Source organism: Schistocerca cancellata, chromosome 4, assembly GCF_023864275.1.
Source record: "Schistocerca cancellata isolate TAMUIC-IGC-003103 chromosome 4, iqSchCanc2.1, whole genome shotgun sequence".
In the NCBI taxonomy this organism is placed as follows: domain Eukaryota; kingdom Metazoa; phylum Arthropoda; class Insecta; order Orthoptera; family Acrididae; genus Schistocerca; species Schistocerca cancellata.
The window spans coordinates 581,844,041-581,870,340 of NC_064629.1; the positions used below are offsets into that span (position 1 = coordinate 581,844,041).

General features: G+C 41.8%; 1 protein-coding gene across 2 annotated transcripts in view; it reads right to left on the reverse strand.

Annotated features, from left to right (window-relative positions):
* Positions 1 to 26,300, reverse strand: part of LOC126184218 (mitogen-activated protein kinase kinase kinase 1-like) — a 179,741-nt gene that overhangs the window by 83,938 nt on the left and 69,503 nt on the right. For both annotated transcript variants that reach the window (XM_049926586.1, XM_049926585.1), the window contains exon 9: positions 7,913 to 8,014. In XM_049926586.1, the coding sequence (XP_049782543.1) occupies positions 7,913 to 8,014 (102 nt within the window). The remainder of the gene's footprint in view (positions 1 to 7,912; positions 8,015 to 26,300) is intronic.

The following is a 26,300-nucleotide window of genomic DNA, read 5'->3' on the forward strand; positions in this document are numbered from 1 at the left end:
AGATACAGACTGAGAGGCTCAAATGTTTATAACAGGTGGCAGGGACAAAGAATCCAGTGAAATTTTTTATGTGCATTATCTGAAAACTACCTTGGGCAGTTAAACACAGAATCCACTAGTGGCAATAACATATTAGACCTTCTGGTGACAAACAGACCCGAACTATTTGAAACAGTTAATGCAGAACAGGGAATCAGCGATCATAAAGCGGTTACAGCATTGGTGATTTCAGCCATAAATAGAAATATTAGAAAACAAAGTGAAACAAAGCAGATTACGGAGTACTTGATGGCTCAACACAAAAGTTTTATCTCAAGTACAGATAGTGTTGAGGATCAGTGGACAAAGTTCAAAACCATCGTACAATATGCATTAGATGGGTATGTGCCAAGCAAGATTGTAAGAGATGGAAAAGAGCCACTGTGGTACAACAACCGAGTTAGAAAACTGCTACGGAAGCAAAGGGAACTTCACAGCAAACATAAACATAGCGAAAGCTTTGCAGACAAACAAAAATTACACGAAATGAAATGTAGTGTGAGGAGGGCGATGCAAGAGGCATTCAACGAATTCAAAAGTAAAGTTCTATGTACTACCTTGGCAGAAAATCCTAAGAAATTTTGGTCTTATGTCAAAGCGGTAGATGGATCACAACAAAATGTCCAGACACTCTGTGACCAAAATGGTACTAAACAGAGGATGACAGACTAAAGGCCGAAATACTAAATGTCTTTTTCTAAAGCTGTTTCACAGAGGAGGACTGCACTGTAGTTCCTTCTCTAGATTGTCGCACAGATGACAAAATGGTAGATATCGAAAGAGATGACAGAGGGATAGAAAAACAATTAAAATCACTGAAAAGAGGAAAGGCCGCTGGACCTGATGGGATACCAGTTCGATTTTACACAGAGTGCGCGAAGGAATTTGCCCCCCCCCCCCCCCCCATTTCTATCCTTCTTTCAGTGGTGCACCGTACGTCTATAGAAGAGCGTAGCATTTCAAAAGATTGGAAAAGGGCACAGGTCATCCCCATTTTTAAGAAGGGACGTTGAACAGATGTGCAGAACTATAGGTCTATATCTCTAACGTCGATCAGTTGTAGAATTTTGGAACATATATTATGTTTGAGTATAATGACTTTTCTGGAGACTAGAAATCTACTCTGTAGAAATCAGCATGGGTTTTGAAAAAGACGATCGTGTGAAACCCAGCTCACCCTATTCGCCTACGAGACTCAGAGGGCCATAGACACGGGTTCCCAGGAAGATGCCGTGTTTCTTGACTTCCACGAGGCGTTTGATACAGTTCCCCACAGTCGTTTGATAAACAAATGGACTATCAGACCAATTGCGAATTGTGTGATTGGATTGAAGAGTTCCTAGATAACAGAACACAGTATGTCATTCTCAATGGAGAGAAGTCTTCTGAAGTAAGAGTGATTTCAGGTGTGACGCAGGGGAGTGTCGTAGGACCGTTGCTATTCACAATATATATAAATGACCTTGTGGATAACATCGGAAGGTCACTGAGGCTTTTTGCAAATGATGCTGTAATATATTGAGAGATTGTAACAATGGAAAATTGTACTGAAATGCAGGAGGATCTGCAACGAATTGATGCATGGTGCAGGGAATGGCAATTGAATCTCAGTGTAGACAAGTGTAATGTTGTGCGAATACATAGAAAGAAAGATCCTTTATCATTTAGCTACAATATAGCAGGAAGCAGTTAATTCCATAAATTATCCGGGAGTAGGCATTAGGAGTGATTTAAAATGGAATGACATGCCTTCACCGAGGAGTCAAGCAGTATATTGCTCCCTCTTACGTACATCTCGTGAGGAGACCACGAGGATAAAATCAGAGAGATTAGAGTCCACAAAGAGGCATACCAACAATCTTTCTTTACACGAACAATACGAGACTGGAATAGAAGGGAGAACCAATAGAGGTACTCAAGGTACCCTCCGCCACACACCATCAGGTGGCTTGCGGAGTATGGATGTAGATGTAGATGTAGATAATGATTCCAAAGAAGAACAAAGCAGTTACAGGTGAAGGCCACAGAACTTTGAACATTTTAAGTCACACTTTGAAAATATTAACAAGAATAATACAGACACATTAAGAATAAAATTGATGCCAATCTAACTGAGGACCAATTTGGCTTCAGTGAAGGCAGGGGCACAAGAGAAGCTATCCTCTGCCTTTGCTGTATAACTGAAGAAATCTTTAGGGTCTACAGAAATATAGAAATATATACACAGCTTTCATTAACACTGTCAACTGGAACCAACTAATGGATATGCTAAAAACTGATTAGACTAGACTATAGAGACAGCAGAATACTTACAGAGCTGTACAAATAACAAACAGCAATAGTAAAGATAAAAAAAATACCAAAAATAAGGTAGAATTCTAGAAAATGTTAGACAAGGATGGATTCAGTCTACACCCCTATTCAACATCTACATAGAACACGCAATAAATGAGTGCAAAAAATACTGTACAGCTATCAGAATAAAAAGAGAAAGAAAACAAATGTTTAGGTTTACAGATGACATAGCTGTTACAGTTCCAGATGAAAGAAATCTCCACAGAACCGTAGAAGTTATAAATGCACTACTAATGGATGGGTACAAATTGAATTGGAACTCAAGAAGACAGAAATACTTGTGTTCTCAAAAGAATTAGTAGAAATAAACATTGAAATTAAAGGGGAAAAAATAAAACAAACAAGAACTCTGTCTGTGGTAGTAATGGGTGGATTTGCTCAAAGAAAGCATTACCCAGATGGTGACCAATCCATCATTGTCAAAAACCGCAGTGAGCCAATGGATTCTGGGAACCTCACACCAACATGCGACAGATTGCAAAGTAAGTAACTCGTGACAGATTGCAAAGTAAGTAACTCAATCCCCAAAATTTGAAAATTGAAACACCTTACATATACCCTGTTCAAACAAAAATCATTATAACAGTGCTACATGAGACGAGAGACATAGATGAAGCAGCATTTGAATCAGAAGGATTTCATATTCTGAAGGAAAAACCTGGAAAGAGAGCACTGAAGAATGTACCTCAACTCAGGGCAGACTTTATAATCAGTAAAAAAAAATCCTGGGAAACATCACGAACTTCAGCTCCAAAAACAGTAGGCTCCCCACACTTATCTTTAGGGGAGTAAATAACATACACACTATGGTCAATGTACATGCTCCCACCAATCAAATTAACAGAAGAGATCCACAGAAAGTAGAAAAATTCCGAGAAGACCTGGGGGAGACACTATCCAAGATTCCAAACATTACGTTATTCTACTTCTTGGAGACTTCAATACTCAACTTGGCAAAGAAAGAAAATTCAGGATCATCATTGGGTACCATCCAGCTCACAACAGCACTAACCAGAAAGGCAAATAACTAGAAGAAATTTGTAAGTTTTGATCTCATAACGAAATCAACAGCATTTAAACATCTTCAAAGAAACTCTCGACTAGGAGAGTTCCAGATGTAGCAATATCGATATATGCAGAGAAGGAAATTCGAAATTTCAAAGTCCTCAAGGGTGCAAACTTAAGATTCAGACCACTTTCTTTCCAAAATTAAGGTCAAAATTTACGAAGAGCCCATCAAACTAAAACCATTAGCTATATTGTGAAGTTTCATACAGAGACACTTAGAACTAGCAAAGACTTTAAGATGAGGTTGAATCAGAAGTATCATCAAGGATGAGAACAGTTGAAAGATGCTCTCATTGACAATACGAAGCAAACAGTTCACCTGGAGAACAGGAAGAAACACGAGTGGTGATCGGCAGAAGGAGATAAGGCAGTCAAAGAGTGCTGGAAAGCATGGGTTGATTGCTGCTCTCACAAAATGGCAGAAAATCTAAAGAACTTCAGCAAGTAAGGAAAAACACTCCAAAAATTATTTATACCTATATAGATACTCTGCAAGCCACCGTACGGTGCATGGCGGAGGGTACCCGTACCACTACTAGTCATTATCAGCAATGTCAAGAGAAAATATGAGAAAGAAAACTTAACTCAAACACAAGAGCGCTTCCGAAACAACGATACACGAGTCTTCTATAGAACATTCAAGACTAATGAAAGTGGATACAATACCCCAAACCTTAGCTTTAAGAAGAAAGAAGGAAATGCACTGTATGGAGATATGAGGAACAGTCAGATCTTGGCCAAGTACTTTGAAGAGCTCCTTAAAAGTGAAGCACTATCTGAGACAAATCCTGAGTCAGAAATACCAACTGTAACAGAGGATAAGAGCATCATACATACCTTGAAGAATAATAACGCTCCTGGGGGAGATGGGATCATTGCAGAACTCTTGAAGTATGCAAATGAGAATATGAAGATTGAACTGACACATATTATAAGTAAAATTAGGGAAGAAGAGCAGCTTCCAGACGGGTGGATGTCGGCACTAATACATCCTATACATAAAAAAGGAGATACACCGGAAACTGGGAGCTGTAAAGGAATAGTGTTAATACCAGTGGCCTTACAGTATTCTTGAAAGCATTGCAGCAAAGAGAGAGAGAGAGAGAGAGAGAGAGAGAGAGAGAGAGAGAGAGAGTGTGTGTGTGTGTGTGTGTGTGTGTGTGTGTGTGTGTGTGTGTGTGGAGGGGGGGGGGGGTTCTAAATTCCTAAGCTAATGAATACTGAGGAGGCTTCAGAAAAGAGAGATCATATGCAAGACAAATTTTGAATCTGAAACTGGTATCCGCATATTAAAAACAGGGAAGCACAAATTTCATGCTTACATTTGCAGTACACAGATGAACACTGTTCAAATTTTAGAGGAGATGAGTTTGAATAGAAAATCCAGTGAACTGACTGAACAGATGTTAAGCAGCACAATGCCCAAGGTCAAGTTCAGAGGAAAGCTTTGAGAGACAGCCTTTCCATTTTGCTCTTTAACTGTGGACTTAACAAGGTGATTATGGAAGACTCACAAGAAATGAAAGGAGTGGGTGAAACATGACTGAGGTGCAAGAAGACAAGGAATATGGGTAGACTGTCAAGCATTTACAGATGATATTGTGATAATAGGAATCATTAGAAGAGGTCATTAACCAAACCACACAACTACAGAGACAAGCGACTAGAGCAGGTCTACATATCTCTATCAAGAAGGTACATCACATGACAAACATCAAGACCGTTCCTAGATAGATGACAATAGGAGGAGGGAAAATTCAGAAGGTAGAGAGATTTAAATATCTGGGAGAATGGATAGAAACTGGGCCAACAGAAAAGGAAGCAATGGGAGCATGAATAAACAAAATGAATTTAGCATAGAAACTAAATATGAACATCTACAAGAAGCAGAATATTTTTATTAATGCAAAACTGAGACATTACCACACAATGATCTGCCCTGAAGCCAGAAACTCTCAACCTAGTAAGAAAAGAGGTACCTAAAAAGACTAGAATTGGTGGAACGAAAGAGTCTCAGGAGGATATTGGGACCTCGAGGAACAGAAAATGTTCAGTTAAGAAGAAGAGTGAACCAATAACTGTATACCAAGACAGAAATAGTCTTGGATATCATCAGAAAATTAAGGAGTGTCTTCTTCAAACACATCCTTAAACTGGACCAGGAGAGGTTAACATAGCAAATAATACAGTTTCTCTCTGTATGTCCATCTTTTCAGAGATGGCTGCAGGACTTGGCTGTTCACTACAGGATGTCAAATTAAACACCTTTCAGCCATCTAATTTTCAAACTTGTATTATATGGTTACCAGTTTCAGCAGTTTACTATGCCATCTTCAGGCCCTGTGTACAGACAACAATGGTACCAGTATGAAACAGATAACCACAAAATGGGGGTGATGCAAGTCTTATATACAGTGGCAATATGTATGAACATAACGATACCAACCAGTATAGGAAATTACACAAAGTTACAGATGAATTAAGGAATAAAATAAGAGAACAGTTGCACACTGTATTAACTTAAACTAGTGAGCAAAGTATATACGTCATACAATTGTGAAACCTACCTAAACGGAGGTCAATACTTCATGTTATGCACAGATAATAATGTTGTAATGCTAATGCAATGCCCATGAAACAACTGGAGTAAAGCAATGTAGTCATATATTGATGAGTAGACTGGACATAAAATATTTGATTACATGCTGTCATATATTAGTAAAACACATACCACTTACTGGATGTCAACCCCATAAATATTTGTATCGCCATGTTCCATATACTACTAATAACTAATAAAAGGAGAATATGTAATAAGTCTGCTGGTAAGCAGGCATGTGGCTAGGCAATATACCAAAACATATGCTACAAAGTAAGCCTAAAGAAGAGTAATTCATTACAATTGGAACAACCAAAGGTGTGCATCTCTAAAAGAAAAAAGATAGTATGTCCTACAACAGAAAAACCACTGGAATGTATGTGCCAGAGTATACCATACAATGAGTAATATGTAAGTTAGTACCTTTGTTATTACATGGTTAATTGAGAATGTGGATATCAAGGAATATACCAGAACCCTGTGTCAGGTATCATCAAGGCAGTAGAGGTTCAGGTGTGCAATTTGAATAAACACCCATGTCAACTAATAAAACTAGTAGTCACGTGAAAACGAGGACACATTATGTAACATGAAAACAATATAAAGAGGGAAGAACTCACAACACTAATGCCATAACGGCAACCAACATAGTGTAGCAACCATTGTTGTTATATGTCAAAAAATGAAGGTAAGCAAGTAAGTAGGTTAAGGCAACGTCACCTAGGACTCGTGAAAAAACTAGGAAGTTGGAAAAGGAAGCTTAACCTTCTGAATATAAGACCACTGTTTCAAGTACTACACCATCTTGCTTGTACTGACATTGCACATTTCAGAAAATGTACTGCAACTCTAACAAACAAGTGGGAATATTTTGTTTGAACATAAACACATACAATATACTCTGACATATTATGAACACTGGTACAATGCTCTTACACTATCTGACCAAATTATACTAATTGTCTCATCAATTTATGCCTGAATTGTGACCTTTTGTACTTGAGCCACTTTTCTTTCCTTAAATTTGTTGTTGGTTTTTAGGTACCATCTATTACATGTGTGACCCTGAGGTTGGGTATAGCCCCACTTTGATTGTAATTATACTGTCAGAAACTGGGAAACGTTTATAGTGTGTGTGACAATAAGCTTTGACATCCTGCACTGAAGCTACCCATCTGGCATAGATTGAGTGTCAACTAACAGACACCAGTATTTCCTTCCAGGTGACAGTCATGGTTACAAAAGTTCTCAATTTTGTCACCAAAAGTTAAATTGTTTACAACAGTCCCAAATCAGAGCCCTCCACAAGAGTAACCAATCCATCTACTGAGGCTTAATTAGTTACTATCACCCTGCTACATGATTTCACATTGGTGGGGTGACAGACATAATCTATTTCAAATTGTCATTATTTGCTAAACAATACTTACAACATGTAGCAATATCTGCAGCATTTCCTACAATGTTGTAGCACTAATTTGCATCTATGGTAAGCTATTAAATCTCTCAGTGTTCATGCCATCTGATATGAAATGTTATACCATGTTTTCCACAAATCAATAAGAAGAGCTATGGAATCAAATTTCTGAGCCACCATGGTCTACTAAATTTGAAATATATCACCTAACTATTAATTCCATGACAGTTATACCATACATGACTATTAGCTGACAACTTCCACGACACAGAGATTACAACAAATGACAGCTGATTTTTAAATACAAAGTAACTGGATGAAATGTTCTTCATTGGTAAAAGATGATCACAGAAAAATACAGAAAAGTTAGCTGTGTTACCATTTTAACAATTACTAGTAAATAACTATATAACAGATGGGTTGTGATGTCTAACCAGTGATGGAAGGCTGGGAGACAGCTGGTGCACAAAGCTCTGTCGCCAGCTCGCAGGTGGAGTTCGGCAGCGCTTAGGTTGTACTGCTACATGGCCTGGTGCCTGAAACAGCAGATTATATGCTGAATTTAGATTAAAAGAATGAAAGTATTTTCTGTCAGAAAATCAGCCCTCTTTATCAAAAAACACTTCACTTAACTGAAAGCACTTTCATACAAAAATAACTTTTCATCATCAAACACACAGAAACAAAGCATACCTTAATTAACCTAAAGCAATTTTGATGCAGTTAGAACCTACAGTGGTTGCAGGACAACAAGTATTGCTTTAGCATATGGCATACATTCGGGGTTATATTTATTAAACATGGTTGTATACATTTCTCCCAACTGAAAATTAAAACACAGACATTTCTTGTAAGATTTCAAGGTCACCATCACACCTAATGGCAGTAACTAAACTTATGACAATGGACATTGTTACACTACAAACACTATGACCACATGTTACAAACTGATACTCCAGTGTACCCGTGCCTGTAGGACAATATGATTTAAATTTCATGCTTATGCAAGCTTGTTTTTCATAGATAGAAATGCTATTTCCACAGATGAAAAATGGTTTGAGAACATGATGACTATTGGGTGTGTTTAACCCTTTCACTGCTACAGATGTGCTCTTAGCACTCTGTGCAAAGGTAGCTATTTTTACAGCTGTACTGCTTGCAATTTAACGATCACAAACTCATGAGATGAAAAATGGTTCAAATGGCTATGAGCACTATGCGACTTAACTTCTGAGGTCATCAGTCGCCTAGAACTTAGAACTAATTAAACCTAACTAACCTAAGGATATCACACACATCCATGCCCGAGGCAGGATTTGAACCTGTGACCGTAGCCGACGCTCGGTTCCAGACTGTAGCGCCTAGAACCGCACGGCCACTCCGGCCGGCTCATGAGATGAAACTTATTTAATAACTCATTTCTAGTAAGTCAAACTATGAATCTAAGCTAATATACTGCAAAGAATTCCCACTAAGCACTAAGTATTGAAATACATGAAAACGTCCAAACAACGTTATCACTAAACTAATAAGTCTGCTTCTTTATACAGCAGTCCTCATGAACTGACACAGCATGCAGTTCAGGCATGGCTAGAAATTCTTAAGATGACATTCGAAGGCTGCTTCCACACCACAGCCTATATAAGAGAATATTCAACAACTCTAACTGATGCTGATGATGGATGTCACTTCCAAATGGAATGAAAGCTCTCCATTCAATAAAGAACTGAATTTCTTTTCATTATCCATCATACTTACTGTGCTGCATCAAATTAAGTAAAACATTACACAAAATTTTAGAGAGTTCGCAGAGTTAAAAAACACATTGTGTAAACTGTGGTATACACCACTTCTAACAAACACCGAACAACACACTCCACTACACGGCCGCCGGCCGAGAAATACACCGCTGGCTGCACTTCTCCAGGCGGCTCACGGCTACCATCGCTGGCCGCCTTTCGCGCGCGTGCGTTTGTCAGCACACAGCAATTGGCTACGCCAGGAAACATTGTGATTGGTTTTCCCTGGAAAACAGCGACCCTAGCCGACGGTTCCATTAACTAGCAAGCCTTATATAAACCCAGCCGCCGCCGCAAACGACAGTTCTCATCGGGAAGTGCAGTACGCCGTGCTCCAGCTGCTTGTGGATGACTCGCCGCGCCACTCGAGGTTACCTGGCTGCTCGGCGGAAAATCTTACGACTTCACTTGGAGAGACTGAACTTCACTGGACTTGGGAATAATTACGGAATGTGCACCCCACCATGCACATTCGGACATTGGTATAACCAAACTTTAACTCTGCATTACTTCTGAGTGAGAGCCTGGGTAGACGCTTGGCTAACATAATTGTTAAAAAGTGATTTGTGATTTAATAAACCAGACTGAAGAGGTTATTGTGTTATTCCTGGTTATAACATAAACTTTGTATACAGTTGATTTTAGCTGATACACTGCAGCGAATGAAATGTACATAAGATATCATGATTTTATTTAAAATTGACAGCCGAAGGATATCTCATTTTTTTCTCGTGTTACCGGGTTTTATACCCGAAGGATGGTTACATGCGATGACACCTTTCACATCCTTATACATCGAAAATCATGTGGTCATAACAACTGCCATATGTCACAAACAATTTAAAATATCCAAATGAGGTTTTTGAAAAAGATAGCATGCAATGAGGCACATATGTTGAATGATAAATATTCGAAATTATTTATTCACCGACATATAGAAGCATCTCATCTGCACCAGTTAAAGGTCAGCCAGTGGCTCGAGACACATCCAGACGTCAATAGCACTGTAGGAAAATCCAAGCGGCACATGTATACACATCCCCAACACCTACAGAACAGCATAGCAGGATATGTATACACACCCCCAGCAGCAAAAGGGTTAATGTTACTGGAACTTTTCAGATGGAGATCACTACACAGCGTGACCAGTGGATGTGCACATGTGACTTATCACCATCTTTCGGATTTTGAAGGAAGTCTAGCCACTAGTACAATGGGCATGAGAGCATATTGTCATATTGACAGATTTAGCAGACAGTTGGCTCTAGTGAAATGATTTCAAGATGAGCAGTGATGAGATGGACTCAGAATAAAAGTATCGCAAGAAGAGTGAGCACCGGTCCTTCCAGAAGGACTCCACCACATGAAGATCATACGATTGTTCAACTGGCTCTGATGTATACATGGACAACAACAGCAAAAATCAAGCCAATGGTTACAGACAGTGTCACCAAGAACCATTTGGAACAGATTACTAGAAGATGGCTTGTGATTTCACATTGCCATGTGTCATTTACCACTGATGTTACAGTACAGAGACTTACATGGTGTAGAACCGGAGCCAACTGGGACACCGAGCGGCATTTTGTGGTGTTCAGCAATGAGTCTCACTTTTGTCCGTGGCAGTCAGATCAACACCGATCTATGCGTAAACAGAGAGCAGCAGCAGCAATTCTCAAAATCTATACCCCTCTAACTCCTGGGAACATTACATGGAGAGCTATTGCAAATGAAAACAGGAATTATTTGATAATTGCAGAAGGGAGGTTGAACACTCAACAAATAGCCCTTTTGTTACACCTTTCATGACCAGCTTACCAAATGGCATATTCCAGCAGGATAATACAGGACCCCTCACTGCAGATCACATTACACAATCCTTGAGGAATGGACGGATCCTTGACTGGCCGGCTCAGTCTCTCAATTTGCCACCCACAAAAGCATATCTTGGATGTGATGGGAATACAGTACTTTCATACCACTTTTATACAGCAGTCCTCATGAACTGACACAGCACGCATTTTGCGCATGGCTAGAAATTCTTGAGATGACATTCGAAGGCTGCTTCCACACCACAACCTATATATAAGAGTATATTCAACAACTCTAACTGATGCTGATGATGTATATCACTTCCAAATGGAATGAAAGTTCAATTATTTAATACCCACTATGCGATGAATGTCTCCACAAAGTTGGATAAGTATCAGACTGGTCCTTCATAGTGTGACACTTTTGATTTTCGGCACTGCACAATATGCACAGTTTCTGGTACTAGGGAACTGGTGGCACTGAGTAGTTCTTACTACAAAAACTGGAAGTTCTCCAAACTTAAATTCAGTTAATGGAGGCTGTGCTCACCTATATCAGATATATTTTTGAAATAAAAATATATTTATAAAACTGCTTCTGCACAGACATGAGTTATTAAGTACCTTTCAGTAGGGTATATCTGTTTTAGTATTTTTATCCATCAATTCTATTTAAACTGTAATTCGTGAGAAACGTGGTCAACACAGTAGAAGCACTGTGATTTCTCACTGTAAAAATAGTATAGCATGAAATGCTAGGGTGTCATCATTCTGAGTGTTAAACAGAACACACATGATACCCAAGAAATCAGTAGTAGTTGCAAAATACTAAATGAACCATTCATTCAGTCTAAGTAGCTCACGAAATAGAGCCTTCGCCCTCATCTGAATTAAAATGTGGTAAAATTGTTGAATGAAAATAAAATTACTAACTCCTAAACTGCATTCACTGGAATTAACATAAGTAATCTACAAAAATAAATTAATAAAAAAAATAAAAAAAAGAACTCTCAGGATGTAAATAATATAAAATAATTACAGTGACCACAAAATGTAAACTGTGTTGGTTGGACTGGATAATGTCAAATTACGTACAGTATTTATACTCTGAAGTAACATATGTTCAACACTGGCACCTCTAAACAGAGAAAAATGTAGGAAATATCTATCCGTACTTTAAAAAAATAGCTTGTTGCTACAGCAACTGGAATCTGACAAGACCAGGAACAACTCGAGAACCAGTAGAAACAGGCTGACAAGCTGATGGTGACACAGTGAGTCATCTGAGAGTAAACAGATGGATAACAACAAAGAACAGGCTTACTGTCCGAGGACCTATCAGCAAATCGTCCGAGAGTAAACAGATGGACAACAACAAAAAACAGCACACAACATGTTTCTCTGTTTAAGAGGGTTAATCTCACATTTTTGTAAGCGTCTAACACAACAGTTGCTCACTGAACAGCCAGCTATGCAGCTCTTTAACACATCTGCATCTACTGGTGACACGTCAGGAGGGTGGCAAGCTGCATGTCTATGATTGCCTGCTTTTATAGTTCACTTCTTCAGTTGGTCTAGCTAGAATGGGTAGGATGTGTGTATGGTGTATGCAGAGGCAGGAGGAGCTGGCCTCAGTTCATGAACAGCTGAACATGCTGTTGGCAGTTACCTTCAGGCTGCTGCCTTGGGGTTTACTGATGGCAGAGAATCTAGTGTGTTGCATGGGACACGTCAGGCATCACTGATTTTGCCCACGGCTCTCGTTCCGAGGCACCTCCTAGTGCACACAACGTGGTGGATCCGTCCTCATAGCAGGTTGAGTGGTGGGTGGTACCCGTTCGCATCGCTCGAGGCGGAAGGCCAATGTGGACACTTGTTGCCTGGCCTCACCCATTCATCCTGTGAGTGGAGTGAACAGGTGGCCACTCCCTCAGCAGGGTCTGCGCAGGCACATGGGGAGGGGTTTACTGGTTACTGCAAGCTCTAATGTTAGTCGCGTTATGGAGCCCCTTAGGCAGATAGCGTTCACGGCTGGAAAGAAGGCCAATGTTCCCTTGGAATGTGTGCCAGGGGACCTCAACTGAGATGTGGAGGTGGCGTTGACAGTGGCTATCGAGCGTGCAGGGTGCAGTTGTCCGCAAGTTGTGGCTCACGTCGGCACCAACGACGCCTGTCGCATAGGTTTGAGACCATTCTCAGTTCGTACAGGCAGTGGCGGAGGTGGTGAAGACTGCTGGCCTCGCCTACGGGGTGCAAGCAGAGCTTGCAATTTGCAGCATTGTTCCCAGAGTTGATTGGGGTCCTTTGGTTTAGAGCCGACTGGAGGGTCTAAACCAAAGGCTTTGTCGACTCTGTGATGGTCTTGGCTGCAGATTTCTGGACCTGCGTTACCGTGTGGGGATTTGTAGGACTCCCCTTGATAGGTCAGGGGTGCACTACACAACACAGTAGCAGAGTACTCAGGTAGCAGAGATCTTGTGGAGTGCACATGAAGGATTTTTAGGCTGGGTGCTATTTTGAGATGTTCTGATGAACACTCGCCAGTCGATTCACAGCAAGGGAAATTAAACGGCGTCCAGAATAAAAACACTCTGACTGTCACAATTTTATCAGTAAACTTTCAAAGTATTCATAACAAAGTTCCTGAATTTACTGCCTTTCAGGAAAGTTCTCGTGCTCAAATTATTCTTGGGACTGAGAGCTGGCTGAAACCTGAAGTGGAAAGCTCTGAGATATTTATCAAGTTGTGGAATGTATATCGGAAAGAGAGATTAGAGGAAACAGGAAGGGGAGTTTTCGTTGCAGGTGACAAAAATACTGTCTCTATTGAGGTCAAAGTTGAGTATGACAATGAAGTCATCTGGTTTCCTATAACAGATGTAAGTGAAACTATGTAAACTGCTGTGTGTTTTTACTGGCCACCCAATACCACTGTGGCAGTTCTAGAGTCATTCAAAGAAAGTCTACGGTCAATAGCAAGTAAATACTCAGATCATGCAATAAACCCATGCAGTAAACCTGCCGAGTATGTACTGGGATGTCTATGGATTCATTGCGGGAGGTACAGACAGACAGCCATGTGAAATTCTTTTCAACATGTTTTCTGAAAATTGTCTTCAGCAACTAACTCGGCAGCCCACATGCAATGGAAATATCTTAGACCTTGCATCTACAAATAGGCCAGACCTTACCAACAATGGCAGTATAGATATGGGGATTAGCGATTATGATGTCATTATAGCAACTATGATCACAAAAGTTAATAAATCAGTCGAGAAGGCTAAGGAGAGTGTTTCTGCTAGATAGAGGAGATAAGCAGTTATTAACATCTTACTTAGACAATGAATGGCCATTACTTAGTACCAGTAGGACGGATGTACAGGAATTACGGTCACAGTTTTAGCACATTTTAAACCATGGTCTGGACAGTTACATGCCTAGTAGGTGGATAAAGGATAGAAAAGACCCACCAAGGTTTAATAATGAAAGTCGTAAGATGCTAAGGAAGCAGGAGCTGTTGCACTTTAGGTTCAAAAGACGACGCACAAACGACAGCAAAATCGTTCACGCAGGAGAACCGTACAAACATACCGTCATTTGACCATTGGACAGACTTCTGTAAGGACAACACAGAAATAAGCATGCCTGGCATAGAGAAGCAACTTAAATATTTGAAAACAAATAAATCACCTGGTCCAGATGGAAACCCAGCTCGATTTTACAAAGAGTCCTCTACAGCATTGGCCCCTTACCCAGCTTGCATTTATCATGAATCTCCTGCCCAGCACAAAGTCCAAAGTCACTGGAAAAAAGCTCAGGTGACACCAGTATACAAGAAAGGTAAAAAGGATGGACCTGCGAAATTACAAACCAATATCCCTAACTTCTGTTTGCTGCAGAATCCTTGAACACATTCTCTTATGTCCATGAATCAGCATGGTTTTATTAAGCATTGCTTGTGCGAAACTCAGCTTGCCCTTTTCTCACCCGATGTACTGAAAACTATGAATGAAGGGCAAGAGGCAGATTCCATATTTCTAGATTTCGGGAAAGCATTTGACATGGTGCCCCATTGCAGGCTGTTAATGAAGGTACGAGCATATGGACTAAGTTCACAGGTATGTGAGTGGCTCAAAGATTTCTTAAATAATAGAACCCAGTATGTTGTCATCGACAGCGTGTTCATCAGAGACAAGGTTATCATCAGGAGTGCCCAGAGAAGTGTGACTGCTGTTGTTCTCTATATACATAAATGATTTGGCAGACAGGGTGAGCAGCAGTCTATGGTTGTTTGCAGATGATGCCATAGTGTACGGTAAGGGGTCGAAGTTGAGTGATGTAGGAAGATACAAGACGACTTAGACAAAATTTCCGATTGGTGTAATAAATGGCAGCTAGCCCTAAATGTGGAAAAATGCAGGTCAATGCGGTTGAGTAGGAAGAACAAACCTGTAATGTTCGGATACAGTATTATTAGTGTCTTACTTGACACAGTTAAGTCGTTTAAATATCTGGGCATAATGTTGCAAAATGATATGATGTGGAATAAGCATGTGAAAACTGTGGTGGGGAAGGCAAATGGTTGTCTTTGGTTTATTGGGAGAATTTTAGGAAAAGGTGGTTCACCTGCAAAGGAGACTGCATATAGGATGCTGTGCAACCTATTTTGAACACTGTTCGAGTGTTTGGGATCTACATCTACATCCATACTCCGCAAAACACCTGACGGTGTGTGGCGGAGGGTACTTTGAGTACCTCTATCGGTTCTCCCTTCTATTCCAGTCTCGTATTGTTTGTGGAAAAAAAGATTGTCGGTATGCCTCTGTGTGGGCTCTAATCTCTGGGATTTTATCCTCACGGTCTCTTCGCAAGATGTACGTAGGAGGGAGCAATATACTGCTTGACTCCTCAGTGAAGGTTGTTGTTGTTGTTGTTGTTGTTGTTGTAGTTGTTGTGGTCTTCAGTCCTGAGACTGGTTTGATGCAGCTCTCCATGCTACTCTATCCTGTGCAAGCTTCTTCATCTCCCAGTACCTACTACAACCTACATCCTTCTGAATCTGCTTAGTGTATTCATCTCTTGGTCTCCCCCTACGATTTTTACCCTCCACGCTGCCCTCCAATACTAAATTGGTGATCCCTTGATGCCTCAGAATATGTCCTACCAACCGATCCCTTCTTCTGGTCAAGTTGTGCCACAAACTTCTCTTCTCCCCAATCCTATTCAATACTTCCTCATTAGTTATGTGATCTACCCATCTAATCTTCAGCATTCTTCTGTAGCACCACATTTCGAAAGCTTCTATTCTCTTCTTGTCCAAACTATTTACCGTCCATGTTTCACTTCCATACATGGCTACACTCCATACAAATACTTTCAGAAATGACTTCCTGACACTTTAATCTATACTCGATGTTAACAAATTTCTCTTCTTCAGAAATGCTTTCCTTGCCAGTGCCAGTCTACATTTTATATCCTCTCTACTTCGACCATCATCAGTTATTTTGCTCCCCAAATAGCAAAACTCCTTTACTACTTTAAGTGTCTCATTTCCTAATCTAATTCCCTCAGCATCACCCGACTTAATTCGACTACATTCCATTATCCTCGTTTTGCATTTGTTGATTTTCATCTTATATCCTCCTTTCAAGACGCGATCCATTCCATTCAACTGCTCTTCCAAGTCCTTTGCTGTCTCTGACAGAATTACAATGTCATCGGCAAACCTCAAGGTTTTTATTTCTTCTCCATGGATTTTAATACCTACTCCGAATTTTTCTTTTGTTTCCTTTACTGCTTGCTCAATTTACAGATTGAATAACATCGGGGAGAGGCTACAACCCTGTCTTACTCCCTTCCCAACCACTGCTTCCCTTTCATGTCCCTCGACTCTTATAACTGCCATCTGGTTTCTGTACAAATTGTAAATAGCCTTTCGCTCCCTGTATTTTACCCCTGCCACCTTTAGAATTTGAAAGAGAGTATTCCAGTCAACATTGTCAAAAGCTTTCTCTAAGTCTACAAATGCTAGAAACGTAGGTTTGCCTTTCCTTAATCTTTCTTCTAAGATAAGTCGTAAGGTCAGTATTGCCTCACGTGTTCCAGTATTTCTACGGAATCCAAACTGATCTTCCCCGAGGTCGGCTTCTACTAGTTTTTCCATTCGTCTGTAAAGAATTCGTGTTAGTATTTTGCAGCTGTGGCTTATTAAACTGATTGTTCGGTAATTTTCACATCTGTCAACACCTGCTTTCTTTGGGATTGGAATTATTATATTCTTCTTGAAGTCTGAGGGTATTTCGCCTGTTTCATACATCTTGCTCACCAGATGGTAGAGTTTTGTCAGGACTGGCTCTCCCAAGGCCGTCAGTAGTTCCAATGGAATGTTGTCTACTCCAGGGGCCTTGTTCGACTCAGGTCTTTCAGTGCTCTGTCAAACTCTTCACGCAGTATCGTATCTCCCATTTCATCTTCATCTACATCCTCTTCCATTTCCATAATATTGTCCTCAAGTACATCGCCCTTGTACAGACCCTCTATATACTCCTTCCACCTTTCTGCTTTCCCTTCTTTGCTCAGAACTGGGTTTCCATCTGAGCTCTTGATGTTCATACAAGTGGTTCTCTTATCTCCAAAGGTCTCTTTAATTTTCCTGTAGGCAGTATCTATCTTACCCCTAGCGAGATAAGCCTCTACATCCTTACATTTGTCCTCTAGCCATCCCTGCTTAGCCATTTTGCACTTCCTGTCGAGCTCATTTTTGAGACGTTTGTATTCCTTTTTGCCTGCTTCATTAACGGCATTTTTATATTTCCTCCTTTCATCAAGTAAATTCAATATTTCTTCTGTTACCCAAGGATTTCTAAGAGCCCTGGTCTTTTTACCTACTTGATCCTCTGCTGCCTTCACTACTTCATCCCTCAAAGCTACCCATTCTTCTTCTACTGTATGTATGTGAAGGTATGTTCTCGCACCTTCAACAAAAGCCCGTACCGAGCTACTGAGCGTCTCTCCTGCAGAGTCTTCCACTGGAGTTTAACTATCATCTCCATAATGCTTTCGTGATTAGTAAATGATCCTTTAACGAAGCGTGCTGCTCTCCGTTGGATCTTCTCTATCTCTTATATCAACCCTATCTGGTATGGATCCCACACTGGTGAGCAATATTCAAGCAGTGGGCAAACAAGTGTACTGTAACCTACTTCCTTTGTTTTTGGATTGCATTTCCTTAGGATTCTTCCAATGAATCTCAGTCTGGCATCTGCTTTACCAACGATCAACTTTATATGATCATTCCATTTTAAATCACTCCTAATGCCTACTCCCGGATAATTTATGGAATTAACTGCTTCCAGTTGCTGACCTGCTATATTGTAGCTAAATGATAAGGGATCTTTCTTTCTATATATTCACAGCACATTACACTTGTCTACACTGACATTCAATTGCCATTCCCTGCACCATGCGTCAATTCGTTGCAGATCCTCCTGCATTTCAGTACAATTTTCAATTGTTACAACCTCTCGATATACTACAGCATCATCCGCAAAAAGCCTCGGTGAACTTCCGATGTTATCCACAAGGTCATTTATGTATATTGTGAATAGCAACGGTCCTACGACACTCCCCTGCGGCACACTTGAAATCATTCTTACTTCGGAAGACTTCTCTCCACTGAGAATGACATGCTGCGTTCTGTTATCTAGGAACGCTTCAATCCAATCACACAATTGGTATGATAGTCCATATGCTCTTACATTGTTCATTAAACGACTGAGGGGAACAGTATCGAACGCCTTGCGGAAGTCAAGAAACATGGCATCTGCCTGGCAACCCGTGTCTGTGGCCCTCTGAGTCTCTTCGACGAATAGCGCGAGCTGGGTTTCACACGATCGTCTTTTTCAAAACCCATGCTGATTCCTACAGAGTAGATTTCTAGTCTCCAGAAAAGTTATTATACTCAAACATAATATATGTTCCAAAATTCTACAACTGATCAACGTTAGAGATATAGACCTAAAGTTCTGCACATCTGTTCGACGTCCCTTCTTGAAAACGGGCCCTTTTCCAATCTTTTGGAACGCTACGCTCTTCTAGAGACCTACGGTGCACCACTGCAAGAAGGAGGGGGGGGCAAGTTCCTTTGCGTACTCTGTGTAAAATCGAACTGGTATCCCATCAGGTCCAGCGGCCTTTCCTCTTTTGAGTGATTTTAATTGTTTTTCTATCCCTCTGTCATCTATTTCAATATCTACCATTTTGTCATCTGTGCGACAATCTAGAGAAGGAACTACAGTGCAGTCTTCCTCTGTAAAACAGCTTTGGAAAAAGGTCCGATTGAAGGAAGGCGATTCAGGGGGAGGGCTGCTATATTTGTTACCAGTAGGTTTCAACAAAACTTAAGCGTTACAGAGATGCTTTGCGAACTCAAACTGGAATCCCCAGACGGAAGGCAGCGTTCCTTTCGGGAAACATTATTGAGAAAATTTAGAGAACGCATTTGAAGTGACTGCCAAACAATGCTGCTGCCACCAACATACAATGCACGTAAGTACCACGAAAATAAGACATGAGAAATTAGGGCACATATGGAGGTGTACAGACAGTTGTTTTTCCCCTGCTCTACTTGCGAGAGGAACAGGAGGGGAAATGACAAGTAGTGGTACAGAGTACCCTCCGTCACACTCCTTACGTTGGTTTGCAGAGCATCTATGTAGACGTAGATGGCACAGCAGAATAACAAATCCAACAAGTAAGTCAAGATCAAAAACCTAAGATGCAGTGAATTCAGAGCCAAGGCAACAATGTGTATCAAGATCAATACAATTGCGCAGATAAACAACGACTGACTGCAGAGCTGCTGCACCGCTTGCTTTAAAGGGTATCTGCAATTGTTGATAGGCTGGCATGGCAGGCATGTTATCGTGACAGCACTTAAAGTGTCAACACTATTGCCTGCAGATGTAGCAGCACTTTCTAGTGTCTCGTATCGAGTTCCACGCTTCTGGTAGGTCTTCAAACTTGCCGGGCCGGGGTACAAGATCTCTCCTCCCTGAAATAGATGCATAGGACTAGAAGCACCCTGGACAATGCCTGAAAAGGTGAGCTGGTGGCACGAGTGGAGTGCTGGCACAGAAACCCACCAGTGGTTGGAAGAAACTGGGGCATATGGCAACATAAAGAGGCAGGGCAGTGTGGGCAATGACAGTGTGGGCAACAATGACCGAGAGGGTAGAGGTTGCACCGAGACCTCCACTTCCATGCTTGCATCCACGGAACCGCCACTGGTGCCCTGGAGTGCAAGTTGTACCGGTGCATTAGGGGATCGAGAAGGGTGGGCATTCCACGTCCCACTAAGGCATTGAAGGTGGTGCAGTTGGTAGATGGGGACAGAGCTGATTGGTATAATGGCACTCCGAGCCCCTCAGGAGTGTCAACCATCGTAAGGCCCCACCAGTGGGTGGAAACCATCATAGCTGGCATTCATGACAGTTTCACCACATATGAACGTGCCTGCATGCCGGATCCAGGTTCCTTGGGCTGTGGGGCTAGGAGATGGAGAAGAGTACGTGGTTGCTGGCCACAGAGGAGCTTTGTTGGGCTACAATCGTGGACAGTGGTGGTCTTGTGGGTGACCGAACGCAACTCTTGGTCTTGCGGTAGTGTTCTCACTTCCCGCGCACGGGGTCCTCGGTTCGATTCCCGGCAGGGTCAGGGATTTTTCCTGCCTCAAGATGACTGGGTGTTGTTGTGTCATTTTCATCATCATCAATAATCCCCATTATGGTCGGAGGAAGGCAATAGAAAACCATCTCCGCTAGGACCTTGCCTAGTATGGCGGTGCGGGTCTCCCGCATTGTCCCCTATACTCCTTTGAGTATGGCACCTCATCATCATGTGGGTGGTCAAGAACACAGTGAGTGCAATGGTGCCGGTGGAAGTTCACACCAATTTTAATGTTTGTTGTTTAAACATTAGCACCACAAGCCGTGCTTAGCCATTGGAGGATGAGTGAAATGGGTGCTCTATGTCAATGGAGGTGAAAAACTGTGTGAAAGCTGTCACCAGAGAATTGGGCACCTCTGTCCGTCACAATGGTGCAGGGAAGCTGTTCGATGCTGAGAACCTAGATGTGTGCACGGAGGGTGGTGTCCATGGTGAGGGTCTCTATGCGGACGACATATGGGTAGTTAGAATAAGTGTCCACAACAATGAGCCACACACAACACACAAAGAAGTCAGCAAAGTCCAGATGAATGCGGTCCAAGGCGAGGCGCGAATGGTGGGGTGGAGGGGAGGGGGGGAAGGGGGCGGGGGTTGGTGGGCTGGTGTGTGAAAGACTGGGAAGGAGCAGCTTGGTTCCATGCACAATGAGGCAGCTGTGTGCCACGGCTTTCACATCTTTGTTCAGTTCTGGCCAGTAAGCATGTCGCCTTGCAAGGCTTCTTACTTGCAAAATACCCCAATGCTCATGATGGAGGAGTTGCAAAACATGAGGGTGCAGGGTAGATGGGATAACACAGTGTGTATCCACCTCTACGTCAAGCAGGAGAACATCGGAGACAACTGACAAATGGTGGGTGAGATGAGCCCAGGCCTGGAGTTCTGGATTTTTGGACTTTGAAAAGTAAGTGGGGCTTTAAGACAGGGTCGTACAATGTGGCTGCGGCGATGTGAGTAGCTGTAATGGGAAACCCACCCCAAACATGCTGCTGTTCCATGTCAATGTGGAGACAGGAGACTTCCTATTGTTCAAATGCCAGATTGTGTCCTGAGAGTAAATGAGCGAGACATTCACATTTTTGTGTTGCACTGTGGGCTTGTATTTGTATTTAATGGTATAATTGTAGGAGCTGAGGAAAAGTGTCCAAAACTGGAGCCATTGCAGCATCCACTCTGGACGCCAGGAGTGGGATCCAAAGAGTGCTACCAGCCATTTGAGATCGTAATGATGGTAAACTTGGTCACAACTAGTTAAGCATTGAACTTCTTAATGACAAAGAAAATCGCCAAAGCTTCTTTTTTTTTGTATCTGTGAGCAGTTCTTTTGAGTGGGTGTCAGTGTGTCTGATGCACAGGCAGTTGGTTGCTCAGTACCGTAGTTATTCCTGTGTGACAGCACTGCACCAGTGCCACAGGGAGACGCATAAGTGGCCAAACCCACAGGACGTGATGGATCAAAGGGTTTAAAGTAGGGTGTTAACCACAGCAAATGCTTCAGCTGTGTGAATGCACGCTCATAGGCAGCTGACCACCTGTACTCTAGGCTCTTCTTCTGCAACTGGTTGACCAGATTCATAAATGTGGAGTGCTTGCTGAAGGAACTTAAAATAACAATTCATTTTCCCCAAAAAAGCCTGTGGCTCCTGTCAGATTTGGAGGCAGAGTCAAGGATTAATACCAGAAATGTTGCTATCAATGGGCCAGATCCCACCTTTTTTGAGCAAGTGTCTGAGGTATTCCACTTGATCCTGAAAAAATGCATTTGTGAGGGTGATATTTGCGGCCTGCATCACACAATGTATCAAAGAAGGTACAAATGTTGCACAGGTGGTTCTGACATGTAGCACCCTTGACAATAATGTAGTCGAGATAGTCGGTACATGCAGGGATGGACATGGTTAACTATTTCAGGTATCTCTGTAAGATCGCTGGAGTGGAGAAGGTTCCAAAGTGCATAAGCCAAAGGGAGTGTTAACGATCATAATGTGTTGCAATTCCTCATGCAGTGGGCTCTGCACATATGAGCTTCGTGGAGGCGATGGAGCTCATGCTTAACGGTCGTTTGCAGGGAGACAGGAAGAGGACGCCCAGCAGAAATGGGGTACAATATCTGGACATAAGGAGATATGAGCCTGGAAATCTGTGGCACACCACAGGCCAAGTGCCAAGTGTGAATAGAGGAGGAGGCAGCACAGAGATCATCAGAGTCCCATACATGAACCACATCTGTGACCAGCTGAATGTCATCTGTGATGGAGAATCCAAACAAGGTGAAAGCATCCGGACCAAAAATGTTGTCAGCCAAGTGACTATTGAAACAAACAGAGTTATCAGCTGTGCGATCTTTTTGTACATAACAGTGATTGTGAATTGACCCCTTAACTGAGCTGCTATCATACATGAACAATGTACGGGAGGGCAGGGAACCCAGATGCTCATACATGTGGAGGTTTATCAGGGAAACAGTAGCCCCTGTGTCTGCCTGGAATCAGAGATCCTAGTTTGCAATCATGAGGTTGATAAACAACTTAGTAGCGGAAGGGTCATCCTGGGGAACAACTGCCTGAAGTTCGTGCACTATCCTGTGATGCATCTGGGGAATGGGATCCGACTGTCCCAACAGCTTTTCACTGTCCAGAGATGCCCATATTTCTCAGAATGGGTGCAGTATGCCCACCGATCCACATGGTCTGCACATGGGTTCAATGTGAAGCAGTCAAAACATGATGAGAGACAGTGCTGCCAATGCTAACGGAGTGTTACTGGCTGTTCAGAGGCTATTGACACATTTGAAATTGATGAATCATGATGCCGCCACTGAGAAAATGACTTACAAACATTCCATCCCCAAGGCTTCAGCTGGACCATTGCCACATGGGGTCAAGTCACGAGATGTTCATTTGCTGCCTGTGCGATCTCAAAAAGCGTGTGTTATTTTCAAAATATCATCAAAGGAAGGATTGTCCAGTTTGAGAGCTGCCCGAGTACTTTCAGATCAGAAACCAAATGGATTACAAAGACGCAAATCAAAGAATTAGCATGTGATGTTTTGCAAGCCAGATCTGGACAAGCAAAATCACAATGGCAACTTTATCCACGCAAATACATCACTCACAAATTGTATGACTGATTATGTTGCTTGTGGTATTGAGAGAACTCGAGGTGCAATGCGACCACATGTAATCATTTAGAATAATAATTTAAAAGCAAGGAATACATCTCTTGAAAGTAAGTTTGAAAGAATTTGATAGAGAAGCCAACATCTTTAGTACGAAAAATATGTCTGGGAAAGCCCGTGAAAGGAAGAACAAACATTCGAGAGCATCATCAGAAACCCGAAAAGTGGCAAAGAGCTGTTTTAGTCCCTGCAAATACATGTCCCAATCCTCTTTGTCAATGTTAAATGTTGGAAATGCAGATGGGTGGCTCTACCTGAGGAGCAACCGTGCTTGTATGGAGTGGGAATCCCAAGCCTGCAGTTGATCCTTCGAAATTCCTTCCTGATGGAGCAATTGAATTTGCTGCTGATGCTGCTGTTGTTGTTGTTGTTGTTGTTGCTGCTGTTGTTGTTGTTGTTGTTGCTGCTGCTGCAATTGCTGCTGTAGGAACAAATGCTGAGATTGCTACTCCACAAGATGTATGAGTTTGATGTCAATGGGACACTGCTAACATTTTATCTTGCTACCAATTACAGTATCGGAGTCTGACAAGACCAGGAATGACTTAAGAACCAGTACAAATGGGCCAGCCAGCCAAGGCCATCACAATGAGTTGCCTGAGAGTAAACAGGTGGACAACAATATAAGAACGACAAACAACAGAGATGGCACGACAGGATAACCAGTTCAGCAGGTAAACCAAGACTGAAAACCTCAGGTATGGTGAATTCAAAACTGAGACAATGATGTGTAAAGAGATCAACACCAGCTGGAGCAGTAGCTTCTGTCAATACAGATTGCTGGAATGAAGAAGTCTATTACTCTCGATCAATTTTTTTAAAAAACTGATGAATATTCCAGGTATCTCTGTAAGATCACTGGAGCGGAGAAGGTTCCAAAGTGCATAAGCCAAAGGGAGTGTTAATGACCATAATGTGTTGCAATTCTTCTTGATCCACAGTACAATTTGAGAGTATGTGTGAAGATTTTCGTTTTTCTCTTTGTGTATGTGGTGGTACTGCAACTCGTATCCTGGTCTAGTGAGTCTGAAGGCCCGCCAGAAGCTATGGAACTCAATGACAGCTGGTAGACAGTGGTGCTATGTTGTCAAGTAATGGTGCCACCACTGCAAGTACTGCTGTGAGGACACGCCCACTGTGCTGGCCTATCAATGCCCCCGGCTGCCCTTTAAAGCCAGCGGCACAGTAGCCCTGTAGTCAGTCATCATTTCTCTGCGCTACAGTATTGATCTCACTACACATTGTTGTCAGAATTCTGAATTATATATACATGGGCCAGTCACATTAATGTGACCACCATGTATGTTCAACGTCAATGTGCAATAAGCACTCACAAGTGGCAACAGTACCAGTGAAAGGTATATACAGAGTGTTGGTGGGATGTGGGAAACAGTGTAGGCATTGTTGTAATGCAGGAATGGAGCAATTTATCTGATATCCAAAAGGGTATCATCCTTGTCTTCTGAGCCAAGGGTGGAAGCAAATGGCTAAGTTTGTAAACTGTTCGGATGCTACCATAGTTAAAGTATACTGTGCACAGTAAAATGGCATTATGCAAAACTGGCACCAAGGCAACTGTGGTTCACCACAGGCCATAGATCACAGGGGTGAATGAGGGCTGCTGAGATGAGTACAGGCAATTATGAGTACCAGTGTTGAGCAATTGTTTGACCAGATAAACCAAGGGGCTACCAACAATGTCTCCTCAATGACTGTTTAGCGAACGTTTGCTGTGTATGGACCACAAGATAACTACTTTCCAACAATCTCTGGGGATCTAAACACTTTGTCCAGAAATTAAATTTTTCCTTAAATAGGGATTTAGTTCAGTTATGTTTGGAGAGTGTCCCAATGTCTGAAATGGGACTTTTTATATCATATTTGAACACGTGTAAACAGAAGCTCATCACGCCGAAAAGTAAAACATAGTTTAGCATGAACTCAACACTTTTGAGTAACAAGCAAAATTATCAATTGGAGTCTTGATTTAAAGGAAGCACCCAGGAATAATTAAGAAGTCAGTTTTTAATCAAATGTTTTTACCTAACTAATGATACAGTATGAACATGATAGCAAAGGAAGTGGCAACAAGTGTTTAAATCTTATCCTTAGGTTTTGAAGATTCTTCTTTCCCTCATTTGAAAGGTGGTGTCACTCCAGCTGATTCATGTTAAAAAGAACTGAAATGTGAGGAAAAATGCTAACGCTATCAGGTCATACTGCAGAGAGGGAAATGCAGACGTGATATTTTCTCTATTTCATTATTTTCACCGCTGCCAGTACTGTTATCTACATAAGCCTGTTCCTTCAT